General features: G+C 42.0%; 1 protein-coding gene and 1 long non-coding RNA gene across 6 annotated transcripts in view; one reads left to right on the top strand and one right to left on the bottom strand.

Annotated features, from left to right (window-relative positions):
* LOC146823099 (uncharacterized) overlaps nt 1–20,394 on the bottom strand; it is a 340,269-nt gene that overhangs the window by 216,313 nt on the left and 103,562 nt on the right. The window lies entirely within an intron of this gene.
* CCR9 (C-C motif chemokine receptor 9) overlaps nt 1–20,394 on the top strand; it is an 85,076-nt gene that overhangs the window by 32,597 nt on the left and 32,085 nt on the right. For 3 of the 4 annotated variants that reach the window (XM_085607349.1, XM_085607348.1, XM_085607351.1), the window contains exon 2: nt 17,202–17,263. In XM_085607349.1, the coding sequence (XP_085463475.1) occupies nt 17,243–17,263 (21 nt within the window). In that variant the 5' untranslated portion in view covers nt 17,202–17,242. Of the gene's footprint in view, nt 1–12,060; nt 14,625–17,201; nt 17,264–20,394 lie in introns of those variants that run through there. The other variant, XM_085607350.1, reaches the window with a different exon arrangement.

Below are 20,394 nucleotides of genomic sequence, written 5' to 3'. Positions count from 1 at the left end.
AGTGTCTACAGCTCATTGGAAGCACAGCTACAATCCTAACCTCATGAGAGGGGGTCCTATTTCTCCCTGGGATGTTCTAGCACCCATGTACGCACCCCTGCCAGGCACCACTGCCTTCTGGACCCATGAGGCATGATACCGATTCCTCAGGCGACCTAGGGCACAGGATCGTAGTGGGTGGAAGTGCATTGCATGTAAGCATGTTAAATATTGCTCTACGCAGCACTGGCGTAATGAAACCAGAGGGGGGCCCCTGCAAGGTATGTGGAGGCCTCAATGGGGAGCCCTCCAGCCAGAGTATTGTGCTGAGGGGGCCCCATGGAGCTCGGTGGCCCCACCGAACCACGGGGGCTGCGGGGTCCAGCTGTAAATAAATCTTCATTATTATTGTGTTGTATTTCACGAAAGCTCTCGGGGGCAAGATAAACATATTTGTGGCAGCCTCGTTTGGCATTTTGAAAATCTCTTCTTGAGGCAGTTGAAAAATGTTGGACCACAAGAACGCCTGCACCCAATGTAACCCGCTTTTCTCCTGTCCCCTTGGACATGTGGTTCCTCTATTCACTGCAGCACGAACCATGTAGCGCCTTCTGGAGCAAGAAACAGCCACAGCTCCTTCAAACTGAACCAGGACATGCAGCGCCTTGGAAAAAATAAACAGATTGGCGGCACCACAACCCAGGCTAAATTTTTGAGGCCGTCACTTTCCTATCTTTGAGGGAGAGGCAGCGAATCAGGGACAGAATGTCTGGATGTTTGCAATGCTGGGGTGCAGTGAAGGTGGGGGCGTGGCAGGAGGCAGCACCCACTCGGTGTCTCATGTACATTATTACTTTGATCCAAAGGTTCCCTTATGACGTCGCAGTCATTTTCAAGAGTAAAAGGGCGATGAATATGCAGTTTTGACAGCATGTCATAAAAAGGAAGATGCGCAGTGGCTTTTGGTGATATGTTTGAGGAATGAAAGGCGGAGTGTTAGGTACACATGGAATGTTGTGGGAATGCTGGGATGCTAGGAGAGAATGTTGGTGTCTTGCTTCACAAAGACGAAATAACCCTCTTGGTTCTTGAGGGAATCTTGATGTGTGCACATTCAAATGATGAAATAGCTATTTGGACAGTGAAGCGGAAAGGCATATATTGCCCGACTTTCTCGTAGACTTGCCTTTTCATCTTAAGCGCACGCACGCAGATGCCTTAATGCAGAAGGTGTAAGCAGGCAGCTATTACGGCTGTACGCGCCCACGTGGTGACGCGGTCGCGTACAGCCAATAAGATGCCACCATCTTTTTTGCTGCCTGCCGAAGACCTTTTTCGCGGCCAAAAAGGTCGATATCGCGGTCATTGCGCCCTTCAGCTGATTTCGCGATTATTTATCGAATCGCGAAAAACTGGAGGGTCTGTATAATCTCGTGAATGACCAAATGAAAGGATAACCACACCAGGTATATATTTAAAATATATGTATTTAAGATAAAACACACCCCTATAGTCTCTTTATGAGGCTGGAGTTCAAAGTACTTAATTTACAAGATAGCAATCAACAGTAATAGCACAAATACACGTTTGGGCCCTATGGGCGTACCAAACCATATACCAATAAAGTGGTATAAGAACCACGACTGAACTAGACACAAGGCCTAGATCCTGTAGAATCGCTGGGACCCCAAGGAACCACTCAAGGTAGTGATGCAGGGGACCCACGGGGCCGTGTGCAGTGTGTAAACACAACGGCGGGTTCCCGTTAGCTTCTATGGGCAATGTCGCGGTTGGAAATTTAAAGATTAGGGACACTTAGAAATGAGTCAGGACCAAACCCTTTTGGACTAAGGAAGTCCTAGGGCTAGCACCCATGGAAGCCCCTGAGTTCTCGTGTTACCTCACCCAGGGAAGACGGGTGCATAGGTGTCTTTTGGTGTGGGGACGCGTCGTCGATTTCAATGGAAGCTGGCGAAGAAGTGCTGCTGCCGTGAAGAGGAGAAGTGTCCGAAGCGATCCAAGCCTGGATTTAGGAAGGAAGGAACCTGAAAGCAGAGGGGACAGAGTCTGGGTCACTTACCAGTGACCAAGGGCACGATTGACCAATGCCCACAGATGTTGGGTGCTTCAGGTGAGTTGACAGGTGTCTTGACTCTTCAGCCACGAGGTCCAGGAGGTGCCGATGACAACCAGGAGCTGGATTTGAGCTGCTGCACAAAGTCTGTCGAGTGCTGCAGTGTCGGTGCCCAGATTGGACCCAACAAGCCTTGGCAACAGCAAGTCACTGGAAATCAGCGAAAGGACTGCGGTGCAGACCAGCAAGGTCTGGGGGACTCACCCAGCAAAGGTAAGTTGGGGCACATCTGGAGCAACCAGGAAAGACCAATCAGAAGAGGAGTTGCCTTCGTGGGGACCCACTAGCCAATGGGCTAGCTATTGCAAAGGAGCCTCAAGCGGTCGCACTGGAAACTGGCCCACGGGTCACTTGTGGAGTGGAGGCCAGAAATCTTCGGTGCAGGAGATGCTCAAGGCTGGGGCTACTCGGAGCCCAAAGCACAACTTCGAAGGAGACCAGGTATATGATGATGAAGCAAAAGTTCACAGTGTTCAGGGGTCACAGTTCCACGCCATCCACGATAGCCACGGGCCTCAGCTTTGCTGTGGACTCAGGGTAGCCTCGGGGAAGTCTGGAAATCCACGTCTGGTGATGCAAAGACTTCGGCATCCAGCAGGAGCTTCAGCGATGCAGACCGGTCAGTTGCTTCTTTGGTGCCTGCCAAGCAGGGGAGTCACTCCTTGACCCCAAGGGAGATTTCTTCAGTCTTCTAAGCAAAGTAGAACGTCGAAGGTCCAGGATATATATTGCAGAGTTTCGTCCAGGGTAATCCAAAGTCGCAAGGACTGGGTTCCCATCTTTCTACTAAGTTTGGGGGTTGGACATACTCTAGGGACCCACCTATGGGAGGGTTTGGAAAGAGGAGTGGTTACACCCATTTCCTTTGTCCAGTGTTGTGCCAGAGCAGGGGCAGGTAGCCCCTGCAACAGGTTTGAACTGGACTATGCGCAGGGACACCAAGTGTGCCCCCAGTGCAGGACTTCAAAGCACCAGAGAGTGCTCCCGCCCAGCCCCAATACACATCTGCCTGTCTGGGGAGGTGGTTATACCTCCCTGGGACAGGAAACCTATTGTCCAGGCCTCCCCTGCCGGAGATTCGGTCAGCAGCAGGAGGCCAGACCCGTGTCTGTGGCAGAGGCATCAATTTTGTGATGCCAGGGCTGTAGAAAGTCCTACCGGGTTAGACCAGTGTGAACATGTCTCTCCCTTACCACTGTAAGGGGTGCCAGCACCACCTTACCCAGGCTGCAGTAGCAGACCTGTGGTGTCATTATGGAGTGCTTCCCAGGGGTGGCATAATACATGCTTCAGCCTCTGGTAGGCCTCTGAGGTACCTATGCCCTAGGTACATAGTATACCATATACTAGGGGCTTATAAGACACTCCAGAATCCAATTAGAAATGTACCTAATGTACGTGTAAACCATTTTAGAGATTAAGCAGCTAGGCTGGGGTCCTGATTAGCAGGGCCACAGCCAGACTAAGGTAGAAAAACAGTGAAACACCAGCAAAAAGTGGGGGTACCCATGTGAAGCAGATCCTACTCTCCTACAATAGGGCCCCCGTGGAAAAATGCTAGAATACATAAGGAAATTCTTGCCATGTGTACACCAGTGGTAGAATGCTAGTGCTAAACATTCAAGGTCATGTTTGGCATAAACGTGGAAAACCAGCCATATCAGAGAGTGTCAACCATGAAAAAATGCTTGCCCTGACATACTGAGGTAATTTTCGACATTAGGGTTATCTATGGTATATGGAAGGCACAAATTCTGTAAATCAGGCATAGGCATATTTTATATAATTTTTTATATAAGCAGGGAGCTATGAATATGGGGATGCCATAGACAAAATGCTGGGTCAGGCACCATGGAGGTAGTTTTTGACATATGGGGGCACCAATAGCACAATTTGAAAAAAATGGGGGGAACTCCTGGGGAACGTCAGGTTTCATGAGCCTGGCACACTATGAAAGATTTGAATATTTAAAGAGTGCCCTCGCAGTGCCTATGGCATTATAGCAAATTTATTTTTACATTGTGCTTTAAAATGCACAATTCAAACTCATTCTTTTCACATTGTTCTTAGGGGGAGAAACCCCTAAAAGAGGTTTGGCTTACTCACTTTGCTCACTCACTACAGTTCAGGTCATGTATTAACTTTTATAGATCAAGTCAGCACCATATCTAAATTAGACATTTGTCTCTGTTATGCTGTTATACTAAATATGCCGATATTATGGAACTACAGCAGTGTAAATTGTTGTGATCTTAGGGTCATGTGACATGGCTTTCTGTAAAACTCAGGGGCAAGAATCATGTGATGTCACTTCCTGTCATTGAAGTCAAAGAGTATGTCATGATATTTCAGCTACCCCTGTCATTTTGGTGAATTGACACCCATGTGTCCTATGTAAAGGACATGATCACCTAAAACTTAGGAACTACTCAGCATCCCTTTTTGTACACACACACGGTAAACAGTCATCACATCGCATGCAATTACAACATAGTCGTTACAAAAACCACTTTGTTACTTTGCAGTACCATTACAATTCAAGTTGTTACAACGACTTGCTGTAGGGGGCGCTCTAAACTAAGGAATAGAATAATTTAATATTCCAACACCTTCCCTACTATTGCACACACTGGAGTTGGAATAGTATATTTTACTATTCCTAAGTCCAGCGCGCCCCCACAGGAAGTCGTTGTAATGACTTGCGTTGTAATGGTACTGCGATGTAACTACGCAGTCATTGTAACGACCGCGTTGTGATTGCATGAATTGGAAATGCATGTGATGTAAACGCCTATATACACACACCCTCACAAACGCATACACATTTTCACTGAATAAAACAAAGGTTAAAGAGACATTATAATTAAATGAACATGTCAGTTAAAACATAACATTGAAAATCACCAGAACCACTGAACTTCACTGGTTGAAGTAACTACAACTTGTGTTCTAAGTTTACTATAAGTCGTGCCCCCGTCATGAGTAACTTGTGAGGTTAGCAGTGCATGGGAACCCCCCTTTTCTCGCCCCCCACTTGATGAATCACTCCAAAACATTTCATGAAAAAGCTGAGGTGGATGAACTTTTTTGGTAAGTTTGATCAAGATTCGTCATATGGCACCAAAGTTATCAGCAAACTGAAAAAATATTTCCTATGGAAGCATGATGCGAGTCCTAACTATAACTACCCAGTGGCAACTGATATATATATATATATATTGCTATCAGCAACCGTTTCTCTGTTGCTCAACGAAGCGCACACTGACAGATGCGTTTCAGCATGATGCCTTCCTCAATGTCAGCGCATCCAGACACCATTTCGTATTTAAATGACAAGGAACTTAATTCATTCAGTATTAATATGCATGAAAATCAAAAAAGTAATGCTTTTCAATTCCACCATTACCTCATAGGTGGCGCTGTTATGTTCTTGTTAAAAATGACGTGCTACGGGATAGCATTGGTCTTTGTTTGTAATCGCTGGAACGTGCTAAATACATTTATTACCTACTGGCGGTCACAAATAGGTAGTTATATTTAGGTCTGCTTTTCCATAGAAAGACAGTTTTTGTTTGCTAATAACTTTGGCCCCATTTGGGGAATCTCAACAAAAACTTCCAAAAACAAAGTTCATCCACATTAGCTCAATCCAGGAAGATTTTGGTGTAGATCCATCAAGCAGGGGACAAAAAAAAGGGGCTCCGAAAATGCAAAATCCCAGTGCATTTTCCATAGACTTCTTAAGACTGACTACAGCAAAAACTGCTGAACGGAATTACACCAAATAACTGGACGGTTGTCTCCGCAAAATCTTTGCAAAACATGTTTAACACACAGTGTATGAGTGTTCTCTATGACGTTTACGAATATACAATCATAGTTCACTGTAAAGAGCATCATTTAAAAAAAGAGCATTCAGATTGGCCCAGGGAGCTTTATTTTCCTTGGGCAATCTCATTGCCACGGTAGTCACACTCCTGTGGAAGCAAGTGCTCTGATTGGCTGTCAGCATCATGAGAAAGTTTTGCTGGCACCCATTACAGGACTTGGAGACTTAGGGCACCATTAGGATGGCGGGTGGACGTAGAATGGGACCGCCCGCCATTGGTGCGGGGGTCCCGTCGGTGACATTAGGATGCGCCTGGCATCCTGCATACTTGATATTGCGGCGGGCGGTGCTCTCAGCACCGCCCGCCGCAATGCCAAGAAGGCATGTCATGCTGTTCAATGCACAATGTGGCAGGCACCACACGGTGCCTGCCATGTTGTGCATGGAAACTGTGGTACCCCACATGTGCACCCCCACCCGCCAGAATCCCTGGGGGCCCTCTACGGGCCCCCAATGGCGAGAACCGCCTGCCTTTCCGTGGCAGCAACAAAGGCATGTCCCCGCCTTCATTCTAATATGGATGGCGGTGTCTACCAGACACCGCAACCATATTAACTACTTTTCTGCCCGGTAGGCAATCGGGCGGATTGCCTACCGGCGGAAAACCGGCAGACGGTCTTACCATCCGCCGGGGTCCCCCCCCACCATAGTAATATGGCGGGGGGAGAATGGCATGCAGGCGGGAAAGAATGTTGGGCGGATCGCCACCGCCATGCGGGCGGTGGCGATCCGCTCGACATTCTAATGGACCTCTTAGACCCTGTCCTGATCAAGCTTAAAAAATATATGTATGAGGCCAGCGTAGAGATACCCTGCCCCCTAAGGTCCATGAAGGAGACACAGAGGCCAAAAAGAAAACATATGCCATTTGGTGGGACTCCAGCGGAATTGGAATAAAAAACACAAAATTGTGACTGGGCTGCATTTATATAGCCCCATTGGCTGTATTCATAAAAGGGAGGGGTATTGCATGGCCCCCTCCCCTCAAAAGGCCCTGGAGAGCACATCTTGTTCTAAAATTAGTTTATATAGGGAGGAAGGCCCCCCCCCCCCTCCCTGAGCCTTTAAAGGCCCCAGAGAGTCCACCCCTGGGCCAACATTTGTTAAAATTGGGAGTGGGCCTGCATGGTCTCCCTCCCCAAGCCTCCAAAGGCCCTGGGGAGCCCACGCCAAGGCCGACTTAGTAGCTATGTCCCAGGGAGCCAATCTCCGGAACATAGCGGTTTCCAAGCCCGCATCCGCACTAGTGGCATTGTGTGAGTTTGCAGGTCTGTTATAGGGTAGTGTAGTGCATAGAAGTCCTCCATATAGAGGAAGTCTGGGGCTTTTGACTGTAGTACCTATTATTACAGCATTTAGAAGTTAGGGTTTATCAGAGGCAATATGAAAAATTGTCTCCAAAGTCACTGGTTAGTTTAGTCACTCAATAACTCATTACAGAGGAACTCTGTCACTCTTACTTGCACTTGTGCATCCATTCATTCAGCTTTGACTCTTTTTTGCATTCACCTACTTATCTGTCCACAATAAAACCACACACACAAACTCAACAAGCTTATGCAAAATAAATTAAAAGAATACAAGTTTTAAAAAAACTATGCAGCCACCTAAATGTTTAGCACATTTGCTTGTACTAAAAAAATGTATTAAACATAGCAGCAGCTGTCTTGCAATGGTAAAGTTAATTTTGGTTTAATGTTCAAACATATTTGCGACATTTAGAAGCATAGTGTCCTGGCGTGTACAACAATCCAACATGAAGCACAACGCCATTCCAAGATGGCCACTCAGTAAAATCATGCAGTGGATCATCCTTGAATGAATACATAAATTAATATTTATTTGCATGATTAATCAAAATCTTTGCAAAAAACACAATACATAAAACATTCACAATAACTATTGCAAACTTAAAATCTCAATTCTCCATGAAGTGCAAAATCTTTGCAAAACATGTTTGACAAACAGCGCATGAGGGTAATATGCAACTTTTACAAATATAAAATCACAGTTCACTGTTAAGCGCATGTTATACACTGTGATCAACTAAGAACCAATAAATGTAACAACATTTGCCCAAAAAAGTGATTTAAGACAGAAGTCCACAATATGCGAGCTTTTCATTGAACTTGGATAAGAACTTTACCAGTTTGATGTTCAATTGGATGTTGATGGGATTTAGCACCGCCATAATAGCCTGTCTGTATTTCCGCCCATTAAGAATATTAAAGTCACTATGCATGATATCTCTGCGCTCTCAGTAAAGCGCTGGGCACAAGCAACCTACATGCATAAGGGTTTCTTTTCCAACCTTGTTGAGCCGGCAGTCAATAGGCTGAGCAAGCCACTTATACAAAAGGTCCAATGTTAGGAATGCCCCAAATCTATAGTGCATGAACTTCCATTTAATGTACTGCGAGTAATTTTTGCTCATAAATGCTGATGGCCTTCCGCGACGTATGTGTTTAACACCATCCAGGTGTGCCTTCGCTGGCGTAACATGCTCTCATCCTCTATATTGCTAACCCTACTGCAAGTGATTGAAACTAATTTTTAAAACACTGCCAGAGACACCTGCTGGTTCCATAGACCCCTTGTCTGTAGAGTGTCTAGGGACATTTCCAAAGGCCGACGGTGCAGTGAGTTACTCGGGCTGGTTCCAATTTCTTGCCAGTTGAGATTATCCAGGGAGCCTGATCTATAGGACCTTAGCTTGTGGCACAAATTGAGAAATGCTTGCTGTCTGGCTATTCCTTGGTTTAGTAGGCCAAACTCCAGGCGTATTTGTGCTGGGGAAGCTGTCATAAGAAGGTGAAAAAAGATTTATAGATTTTAGTCAGCAAACCATTCAGGAGGCCAGCATCCATCCCCATCTTAATTTTGCTCCTGTATGTTATTGTAGGCAATCACTTTGCCTTTATAACCTGAAGGATTGGATCTAGACTGGAGCACCATAGGTGTTTAGAAGCAATTATTAAAGCACATTGTAGGGCTTGGGCTTTGTTTCTAATTGACTCTCTTTGCAGTATCAGGTTTTCTCTTGCATTAATCCAGACTTGCACTCGTTTAAATTTTCAAGGCTCTCATCTTGCCATAGATAACTACTTCAGTTTTAGTCAAGTCACTTCCAAACAATTTGACCTAGTGTATTCCTCTATTTTGCGTATTAGTCTCTAGAGGCCCACTTTAGTTTTTCGTATTATAACCAGGTCATCTGTGTACAAAAGGTTGGATAGCGGCTTTTCTCCCAATTTTGGTGGATAGGAATTGACCAGATCTAAAGCCAGTGTGAGATCTGATTTGTAAAGTTTGAATAACAGGGGGGCTAAGATGCAGCCTTGTTTGAACTCTGCTGTTGTAAGGACCTTCCTAGAGACATAATTACCATCCCCTAACTTTATCCTTATCCAGGAGTTGGAGAACAATAGTTCTATTGCCCTTAACAATTTCTCTGAAATAGACCATGATTGTAGTTTTTTCCATAATTGCACTCTAGGAACCAAGTAATAAGCTACCTTATAGTCAACAAAGTAGATGTAAAGAGGGAAAATAGCATTTACAATAAAGTCTAAACCACGTTCTGCCTTTACAACGAGGCTTCTTTTCCACTCCATTTACCTCGAGAGTCTTTACAATGACTTGCCATTGGGAAGCGGTGTTGGACTTCGAAGTCCAATGCTTTCCCCACTGTTGCGCAGACTGGAGTTGGATTAGTAATTGATACCTCTCCAAAGTCCAGCGCTTTCCCCTAAGGCAAGTCCTTGCTCATTATAAAGTCTTGCATGGTAAAGGAATGCAGTGGTAAAAACGGGTCGTTGTAAAGACCTCATTATAAAGCCATGCGTTGTAAAGCTTGCCTGGTTCCGACATCCAACCATGCAAAGCAATGTCTGAGTGCGGTCAGCTTAATCAGAATTTCATATCTTCCAACAACAGGCCCGCAGAGTACTTTGCTTCCAAATCTAAAATTGAGATAAGATGGTAGTTGGTTGGAGAATCCCTCTTGCCTGCTTTTAAGATGGGGTGTATAATTTAACCCCTCCAAGAATAAGGAACTTCTTCTTTCTGAAGAATTTTGATGAAGACGGGCACTAGTTTTTCTACTCAGTATTGGGGGGATTTTTTTAAAACTGCTTGAGGTATCCCGTTTGGTCCCGGAGCATGTGAGCACTCAATGAGTTTCTGCAGTTGTCTGTTAATTGCTTCAGGCGTTGTAAGTGGATTAATTTCTGACTCAGCCAAGTTCAACTCTTCTGTCTCAAACTCCTTTTGCCACTGCATAATTGCAGGGTGTGCTCCTTGGCTACCTTATCCAATTTGCATTATTTGCTCTATGCAGTCCTCGTTCCCTCTGGTTTACTATCTGCTAGAACTTTGCAGAATTCTTTGACTTGCTGGCATGCACTAACTTGGCACAGTAATCTTTGGCATAGGGCCTCAAGCGTAGCCAAAGCTCCTTGTTAAGCTTTTTCTTGCCTGACTTCACAGCAGCTATTAGCTCACTGGTACAATGGTCTAGTCTCAGGGTGCAAAGGAGCCTGTTTATATGACTATTAAGAAGCAAGGTTCCTAGCAGGAGACTCTTCTGATGTTTGCTATCCAGGGAGAAGCCATCAGCTCTACCCTTCCATGGGAATTTGGAAGTTATATAATCATTAAACTCTTCCCAGTTGCCGATCTGATCCCTGTCTTTTATATTTGTTCGTGAATGGCTGGTATACTCGCCTCATTCCACTGAAGCCTTTTTATTTTTGTTGTATGTGCTCCTGCCAGCAGGAACTTGGGAATATGAGGTTCGGAAATTTTGGGGAATAAGGTTACAACCTGTGGGAGGTAATCAGTTTCAAGTTGATGCTCAATTCTATATTGTAATATATGAATAAATAGGGAGATAGAAGCCATTGTGTAGTCCAAGTATGAAACTCACTTCTCAGAAGCCCGAGTCCAAGAGGGAGGAATGCAATCTGCAAACCTGCCATTTAACACTCTCAGTCCCACTATTGTACAAAAGCTAGAAAACTTCTCCCACCTTATCTAGGTGGAGCTTATCCGATAGGACCTGTATAGTTACTTGCCCATAGCAGCCTGCATCGTGTTAACAGTCTTCATTGTCTTGTTTCTCAAACAGATTAACATTAAAATCTTATGCGATCAATAGTTCTGAGTTTGTATGCTGCAATGTAATCTCCATATTGCTTCCTTTAGCCTTTCTAATGCAATTGATGTATTCCTTTTTTAAGGGTTGATGTAGACGTTGATAAGTATCAATTGAGACTCAGGATCTGTTGTCCATTCTTTGATGCTGACTGACAAAATTCCTGGCTCCATTTTTACAATTTATGGAGGGGGGAATGTAGATGTAGCCCACAACTTATATAAGCAGCAAGACCGCCTATTGGGTGCCCTGTTTTTTAGCCTTTAGTGCCGGGCTCACATATTCTACAAGGCCGATTAGGGGGACAGAGGTCAAGGCCCATGTCTCCTGCAACATAATAATTTGAAAGGATTGCAGATAATACATCAGATCATATTTGTGGATCTTTTGAGCCAGGCCACCTAGGTTCCATGGACAGATTTGTAGCACACGCCCTAGTTCAGATTGTGCCCTTGCACTCTCCCTGTATCAATCAGCTAGGTTCATAGTGGAGAGAGTTGCTGGTAGCCTCCCCCAGTACATTGGGGGCTGGGCCATTACGGGGGCCTGTCCTGAATTGCCTGTTGTTCCGTTGTATCACTCTGCCTTGTACCCATTGAATCATCTTTGAATGGTATTGAGCATAGTATGCCCTTATTGTACGGGTCCAAGATGGATCCATCTTGTAACAGTAAAATGATGAGAGGCTATTGAAAGGACCAATTCAGAACTGCCATCCAATTTACAAGACAAAGCTGTGTGGTATGTCACACACTAGAGAATAAATGAAGGGCAATCAGGCAGCTCAATCAAACTATCTGCGATCTACAGGGGAAAGGGAAAGGGGAAAGGGGAAAGGGGAAAGGGGAAAAGGAAGGAAAGGGAAGGGAAAAGGAAAAGGAAAAGGAAAAGGAAAAGGAAAAGGAGAAGGAGAAGGAGAAGGAGAAGGAGAAGGAGAAGGAGAAGGAGAAGGAGAAGGAGAAGGAGAAGGAGAAGGAGAAGGAGAAGGAGAAGGAGAAGGAAAAAGAAAAAGAAAAAGAGAAAGAGAAAGAGAAATCTATAAAAGGGAAAAATGAAAAACCTGAAGCACTGGCCAACCTGTCATGGCACTGAGGCACAGTTATTTTTTGATGGTTGTGCATATGATCGAACAACATGACGTCACTCACAGGGTAATAGAGCCAATGGCTAAAGTGGGCTGACCAATTCTTCCATGCCTGTATTTTGCCTTGGAATGACATCATATTGGATTGAGAACTTCTGTTAACGTTCCATAGGTGAAATACCTTTGTTGATTGTGCTGGTATGCAAATCTTGTCCATGACTCCTTTTGGACTGCATGGCCTTCACAAGGTAGATGATGGGGAAGTCCAAGTTTGTTCTTTTTGCCCAGCAGAACGTTCTGTGACTTTGTCACTGCCCTCCTTGCCAGCTTTTGAAAAACCCCTCAAGGAAGCTGTGAGCATAAAGAGACCAGTGCAACTAAGGTGGCACAAGCATTCAGCAACATGCTGGACACAGCATCAAGAAACATGCCGCCTAGCAATGCAAGCTGTGCTTCCTCCTCTTAGGATGGCATGAGGCTTCTGATGAGTTGCCATCACCAGTATCGTATAGTTACTACAAAAATGTCTATATATGTATATGTTTATACATATTATGCTGACTTCTGTTTTTATTACAATAACCTGGCAGTCAACTAACCTGTCATGTTCTCCTAAAAAGTCTAAAGGATTAACATAATTCAAATTCTTCTACCCATAGGCTTGTTAGAATGGGGTAACAAATACAGAAGCCTTTAACACAGATTAATAACAGTCTACCCTTAAAGACCTGTGGGATTTAACTTATGCTTTTCATAATACATAAGTCCTCCCTTGTGCCTATGTTGCACTTTTCATAAACATATCAGATCTATAGCATCTGACGTAACTTTTCCCAATGGACCAATCAAGCCTTCAGGCTTTAAAATTGTGTCACCAAAACCAACTCATACTTGCTGTATTGAGCAGAAGCTTTTCCACAAGGCAACCATTCCACATAAAGTCAGTAAATTATAAATATGTAAAAAATGACACTTGGCAAAATCTCTCTTACAAGGGACTTCCAATAATTATTATAGTGCAAACCGTCTACACCCAAGGTTTGTCAGATAGGATAAAACAAAACCAAAACCCTTAACTACTAAGGTAGCCGATAAGATTTCATGTTTGAAAATGTATATCTCTAGGCTGTAGAGCAGTATGATGACAATCCACCCTTGGTTATGGTGAGAAGACAATGACAAAAGGTATATGTCAGATTGGTTTATGGGGAAAAAGTATGTCAGATTCCAGAAATCTGATTTGTTATAATGAAGAATTGGGACAAAGGCAGTGGCCTTACTTATTTATTGTAAAATGCATATGTTAAAATCAATGAGCCTTTAAGGGTGGCTTGGTATCACAGTGTGGTAAAGCTTGTACACCAATATTTTGATACATAGAATCTCACAGATTACCATAGCAAGCAAAGGTTTCAGTGTTATGTTATATATACTTTGGGATAATTTGTAGCTTCATTGGGAAGTACCTCCTGAAAATCCCCGCCTACAGCTTTGAATAGAATATATGATCAATTCACTCTTTAATATCTGGTGGCTTTAATATATGTCCAGGCCTCATACCTTTAGTCATAACTTTTTATAATAAAGAGATCCTGTCTATAGCCTTGATCAGTGGCTTGTCACCACGGTCAGCTCACTCCTGCATAAGTTTTTCCAAAAGGCATAAGGTCGAGGTCCGTTTTTCAACAAAAGTACAGAATTTGCAATTTTAATTCTGCCAACCAAATGTCCCTATCTCAGTAGTGCTTCATAAAGGTTTTTTTCTCTTGATCACATAAGGTCCAGTAACGGCTGTGCTGTCAAGCTTCATCTAATGAGCCGTCATATATTATCATTACTGCTATCATAAACGTTGTACATTGCTGACTGAGGTATTCATTCCTCATAAACCATAATGGGCTGGTTTTCCAAGATCTGGGAATCATGAAGTTTCTGTACTTCCAGGATTCAGCAACATCAATGAAGGACTCTCACACATCTGGAGTACAATGACAAATTGATCTCAAAACTCCAGCGATTGTCCATAATCGCTTATGATCCTGCTTGACCGTGTGAAAATAAAAAAGTTCATAGAGAGTGGCAGTTTGTTTTTGTTTCAGTTTGCTGAATTCTGGATTTCATTGACTCTTCTTATTTTGAGTATCCATGCACTTATTGTTTTCAATCCTTAATTCATATATCATTTTGTTCTTTATTTAAGACCTGTTTATTCTGATCTTTTATATCCTATGAAGTTCTGTGTTACTGATTGGATGCCAATTTTGGATGTGTTTGGTCCATGAGAGGGGTGGAAGCGGTGCCGGGACATGGGCAAGTGTGTCCCAAGGCACTGGTGAGAAGGGGAGTGCCAAGGAAAAGAGCTGTTAAGACAAGAGTATGCCAGGTAACTTCTATGCTTGTCTGTTCTGTTAGGATCCCCCGGCAGGCAGAATTCTTGGGCTCAAACATTAGGTCGTTTCTTGATCGAACTGTATGTGACTTGAGGGCTTTTCACGAATCTCTATTTTTTGTACAGCATGGGGATCAAGTCCCGAACGAATGCACAGTTCGTTCTACAGGTAAACTGTTTCTATTCGGGGAAGGGGCTGAAAACAGAGCTGTCCTAGGTGGGGGAGAAAAACAAATGCAATCACCTCCTCTGACAGGGGAAGTGTATTGCCCACATTCCTATGGCGGAGAGCAGAGAGTAAAGTGCGAGAGTGGGGATAGGCTTGTACTTTTGAAATTCACTGAGGGCCTTGTTAGGAAGGGTCTGCCTATTATTTATTTTTCCTGCAGCTTGATACATGGCAAGTGTGGGGGTAGTGGGAACTACCATTTCATTTGTGTTGGTGGGGATGTTTCTAGGCAGGGCCTTTCTTTTTTAATGTCAGATTACTGCTACAGGAAGGCTGAATAATAGCCAGATGCAAATTTTACATTTCATTGTGCATATGTTTTGGTTCCTTCAGACTGGAGCCAGCCCAGTGCTACCTGCCCAGTGAAGCATTACTTTACACAAATTCACTAAAACAGACTATGTTTTTCGTCATGCTACCCTGTTTACCAGTAGGAAAGCGGAAGAGCGTCTCATGCTCAAACATTTTAAGTACAACATTCCTGTTTTGCATTTATCTTCCATCTCATTATGGGAAAGGGGAAAATGAACCATATTGACTTTAAATCTATTTACCAACAGGTGATGCTGATATGAGTGCACACTGGGGTTCTCGTGGCCTACAATGATATTGTAACACATGCAAATAATGATGTTTCACTCTACAGTTTTGCATACAATTTTTAAAAGCCTCCGCATTACTCCAAAAAACCCTGCATGAAAACTGACTTTGATTTTAAAACTTCCGATAGTCAACTCTCCTTTTTCTCAAATGACTCTCCTGCCTTTCTAGCCTCTGCATGCCTCCTCTCTCCAAGCACAGCCTGCTCAATGTCATATGCATGTTTGCCTTAACTCTTGTTATTGTGTCTCTATAAAGTGCCCACATCTCATTACAAAGATCACAGCCTCTCCTTTACAGGTCATACCCCTGCAACCTGAAAGTATCTAATCTCCTGCAGCTCATATATTAATACTGCAAACCAATGCATGAATTCACATGTACCCTTTCCCACTAAAGATCACACCTAAATCCTATTAATTGTATCTACCGCATAGAAATAGAAACTGGGGAAAATATATTACATGGTTTCCTTAAGAGTGCAAGACTAACTCCACTAATCAACAATAAGCCAATAAAAACTATTAACCCTGGGTTCCTGGCAGCATGCTGCTAGATGTAAAGCACTACAATATCTCTTCTGGGGTAGAAAGAGCAATATAAATAAAATTACAATACAATACAATACAACATAATACAAAAGAACACACTAATACTATAGCCCTCAGTGGCTGGGCTGTTGATTGTAGTTCATGCCAACCGCATAATACTTGCCTTATGTTGCTTGACACTCACATAAGACAAAAGTATTACTGGACATGTTAATCACCCATAAATGTACCAGTTGACAGCAATAAAACACCCATTGCAAACTGAACAGGCATGGAAAAACTGAAGAGATTTGTCATATGCCGCTGGCCAACAGAGGACTTTAATTTAGTTCACCACTGCAGGTCCCAACTAGTTAGATGCTACAACAGCCTTTTCACATCTCAGAATAGCAATCAGATATGGGATGATAGCAACAAAGTCAATGCCAGCAGACCTCTGATCCAAGTCTTTCTCCAACCTAGGTCTGCTCATGATAATAACCTTTAAAAAAAAAATCTCAGAATGGACAATTAAGCACGTTGACCAGCTCAGAGGACTTTGAAAATAAGAAATACAATAGGAGACCTGCAGATCTGTTCAAAGCTGCTAGCTCACTGAAAACGATAAATTGCTCACCTTTCTCTCACACTTCCTCACCCAAAACATTGCTAAGCACTGCGTCCCATAACACCACTACCACGTCTTGGTGGTCCTCACGTATGACATGGAAACACTTCCCACATTGGATCAAAACACAGTCAACCATACAACCTACACGGTGTAGCATGCTACCTATCTAGCCAAGTGCTTTAGAGCCCCCACATAGAGGTAGTAAGTGATATAAAAATGTTTCAATAAAATACCATACATTTCAAGAAATCGGTGATAAAAATGCTGACTAATTCAGATAAAAATGATAAGTATTGGTGGAGCCCTGCGTCTAAAGGGTTCTGATTACAGTAAGATTGACTCATTTCATTATTTTGAGGTTGATAAATGAGCTCCCCAGTATGCTGAGTAAGAACAAATAATTGGAACTATATCTACTTATGACTATCTTAGTTAAAAACCTTTAAAGCATTGTGCAAATTCTTATTGCATGTGTACATGCCTGATGTAAAAATAAATTAGAGCTTTTCTTCTAAGCAATTTAATTTTGCATATTGGTCCAATTGTCTGTGGTTAATCAATTGCATTTCTATTATCTTAAGCCACAGGCTGTCACAAAGACTGTACCAACTGCTGAACAGAAATGACCCAGGCTAATACCATGGTAAGTTTGAAATCCAGCCAAGTGACACAGACATTTGCTCTCGCCTTGTAGCTTCACATGTATCTTTATGTTATTAGGGGATTTATGGGGTTCAGTAGTAATTACATGTAGCATACAACGCGAGGTAATTTGACCAGGTGACAGAGTGCAGTATATGAAGATGATTTATAACCTTTTGGACTATACATTCCAAGTACAGACAGCCAACACGAATATGGAAATCTTTTCCTACATTGTCAGTATGGTAACATCATACTTTGTATAACACAACAAGGGTCGTTTTGGGGTTGAAAATAATCACTTTTTCAAGAGACTGCCTCTAGTTTCAGCAATCAAAAAAGTAAGAGCAGTAACATTAATTTCAACAGTTAAAGAATTGTAATATCTGGTACTTATATATAGTTTCCAATTAGAGTCACTTGATTTATTTATAGGTTCATATTGTATATAGGTTTCTTTCTGTACAATGTCTTAACATGTTGCTTGTGTTTGAATGCGCACCATGGAGATGGAACCTGGTGTGGTGATGCCTCTAATGCTATCTGTCAGTTGCACCTGACTTCCTCTCCTGGATGGATGGGATCACTTTTACTGGATTAAACTTATCTCAACTTTCCTGTATCTGGAGCCTCCTGAACTTCTTTTAACTTGAATTTTACAAGAATTCAAACATTCATAAGACATAACTTCAATAATTCACTATACTTCCGTGATATTCAGACTCACTGATACAATAAACGTCCTATTTCTTTAGTGTTAATAATACAACCATCATCAACGGATCACACCACTCTCTTTATTGTGTCATAAAAGTGACTCTAAGACCTGAAACACTAGGGTCCACATTTACTATGATTTTGTGTAGGCTTGGGTCACTTTTGTGGTGCATCCCTAAAGCAAAATCAATTTTGGCATTTACTAATTCACGCACAGTTGATTTGCGTGGCTTTGCATTGTTTAATAAATTCAAAGTAACGCAAGGCTGCTCATAGCACAGACTTGTGTTATTTTGCATCAAGAGGCATTGCTTGGTGGTGCGTGGGCATTCCTGTGCATCTGCCTATGAATTCTAGGGCAAACCAAGATTTTCAAAGATTGTAAACCTGGGTTTGAGCCAGAATGATGTGCATACCCACAGAGGTGAACCGAGGAGAAATATCTTTATTTCACTTTGTTACTTCTTTCTATGTGTGATGCATAGAAAGAGAAAATTGCCCCTTAGGAAGGCATACTTTCCTGCACAAAAACAATACTGACTGCTTTGGCATTATTCAGCACACAGTGTGTCAGGTTCCTTTGTGTGTGCTGTACACAAAGCCTTTGAAGTATATGTGAGGCTGGGTACAGCCCCTCCCCTCTCATCTTTTCAGGGTGGCCTACCCTGTCCACACCTAAGTCCCCTTTGCCTCACTGTCTGTAAGCAATAGACAAACCCCAACAGCAGAGCCACTCACAGTCAAGTGACCCGGGGACACTGGCAGAAAGACAAAGTTGGTTGGGACACAAAAATGCCAACTTCCTAAAAGTGGCATTTTCAGAATTGTAACTCAAAATCCAACTTCACCATTGAAGCGGATTTTAAATTACAAATCATTTGAGTGCAAACAACATAGCACTATCTGCTACCAATCTGAAGTTAGAATTTATTAAATGAAATATGGCAACCTAGTGTTAGTCACTAGGTAAGATAGGCCTTACATCAGTGAAAAACAAATTTAAAAGCTTTTCTCTGCTAGGGCATGTAAAACGTAAGTATACATTTCATAACTTTTAAATGCAATGCACCCTGCCTTATGAGCCGGTGTAGATCTACATTAGTGGTGACTTATAAGCACTAAAAAGGAAAGTTTAGGCCTGGGAAAAGGTTTTGTACGTTTGAAATGGCAGTTTAAAAATGCACTATAGGCTGCAGTGGCAGGCCTGAGACATTTTAAAAAGCTACTTTAGTCACACAAAGAATATTATTGCCCACTAGCAGCATTTGTTTTAATTTACAGCCCCTGGGTACATGTGATACCATTTACCAGGGACTTACAAGTAAATTATATGTGCCAATTAGCTATATATAAGAAATTGTGTTACTGGTTGAGGTGGGTGAAACCCTTTTCAAGCAGCAACCACAATTCTTCTCAGGTTGAAGTCACAAGCAAACCCTAAATTAACCTGTGCTCAACCCTCGAGTAGCTTGGCACAGAGTAGTCAGGCTTAACTTAAAGGCAATGTGTAAAGTATTTGTGCAACACTTATCGTGATAAGGAATATTGTTGTAAAAAATATTGGGGGGAAAATGTGTTTACCATAAAGGCGTGATCCTATACTTGTAATGGTAAGTACAAAAATGTTGAAAAAAAAATTGCTGACACTAATCTCATCAAACAATAGACAAAAATATTGATTTGTTTAATATATATAGTTTAAAGAAGTAAATGTTAAATATTGGAATATATGTTAATAGAATGTAAATGAAATATATATGTAAATACATATATTCCATTACTATTTCATATATACTTAAATAAACCCACATATACATGTGTTTATATTTATGTAAATCTATCGATTTATCTATACAGATAGTGTATGTATTTTAAATTTTAGTAATTAAAAAAATGTAAATGTATTCACACAAAAATATCAACTTTTATAGATTCATACTACTAATTTTAAAATATTATTATAAGTAATATAATCTAAAATAAATATTTTTCTTAATTATGTTTTATTTTAGACTATGCATATAGATAGATAGATAGATAGATAGATAGATAGATAGATAGATAGATAGATAGATAGAACATACACAATAAAATCTTAGGAAATATAAATATTTAGTAAGATAAAATATATTAATAAATGTACACAATAAGTAAAATATGAAAATTCTAAAAATCCCCAAAACACATCAACAAAAAATACTATAAACATTAAAATACATTTTAACATAAAAACAAATACTTTTAAAAACAAGACATAAAAAACTATCAATGCTATAAACTTTATTTAAGCTAAGGAGTCTAAGAATATTAAGGGCCTGATTTGGGTGTCGATCAGTAAGCCTCTGACTGCTCATCGGAGGCTTTCTGACCAACATCCTTCGTTTGAACTCCGACCCTCGTATTTCAATGATGGCG

The sequence above is a fragment of the Triturus cristatus genome, chromosome 5_2, assembly GCF_964204655.1.
Source record: "Triturus cristatus chromosome 5_2, aTriCri1.1, whole genome shotgun sequence".
Classification (NCBI taxonomy): Eukaryota; Metazoa; Chordata; class Amphibia; order Caudata; family Salamandridae; genus Triturus; species Triturus cristatus.
The sequence above is the reverse complement of the archived record's forward strand: the minus strand, read 5'-3'. Positions and strand labels throughout refer to the sequence as shown.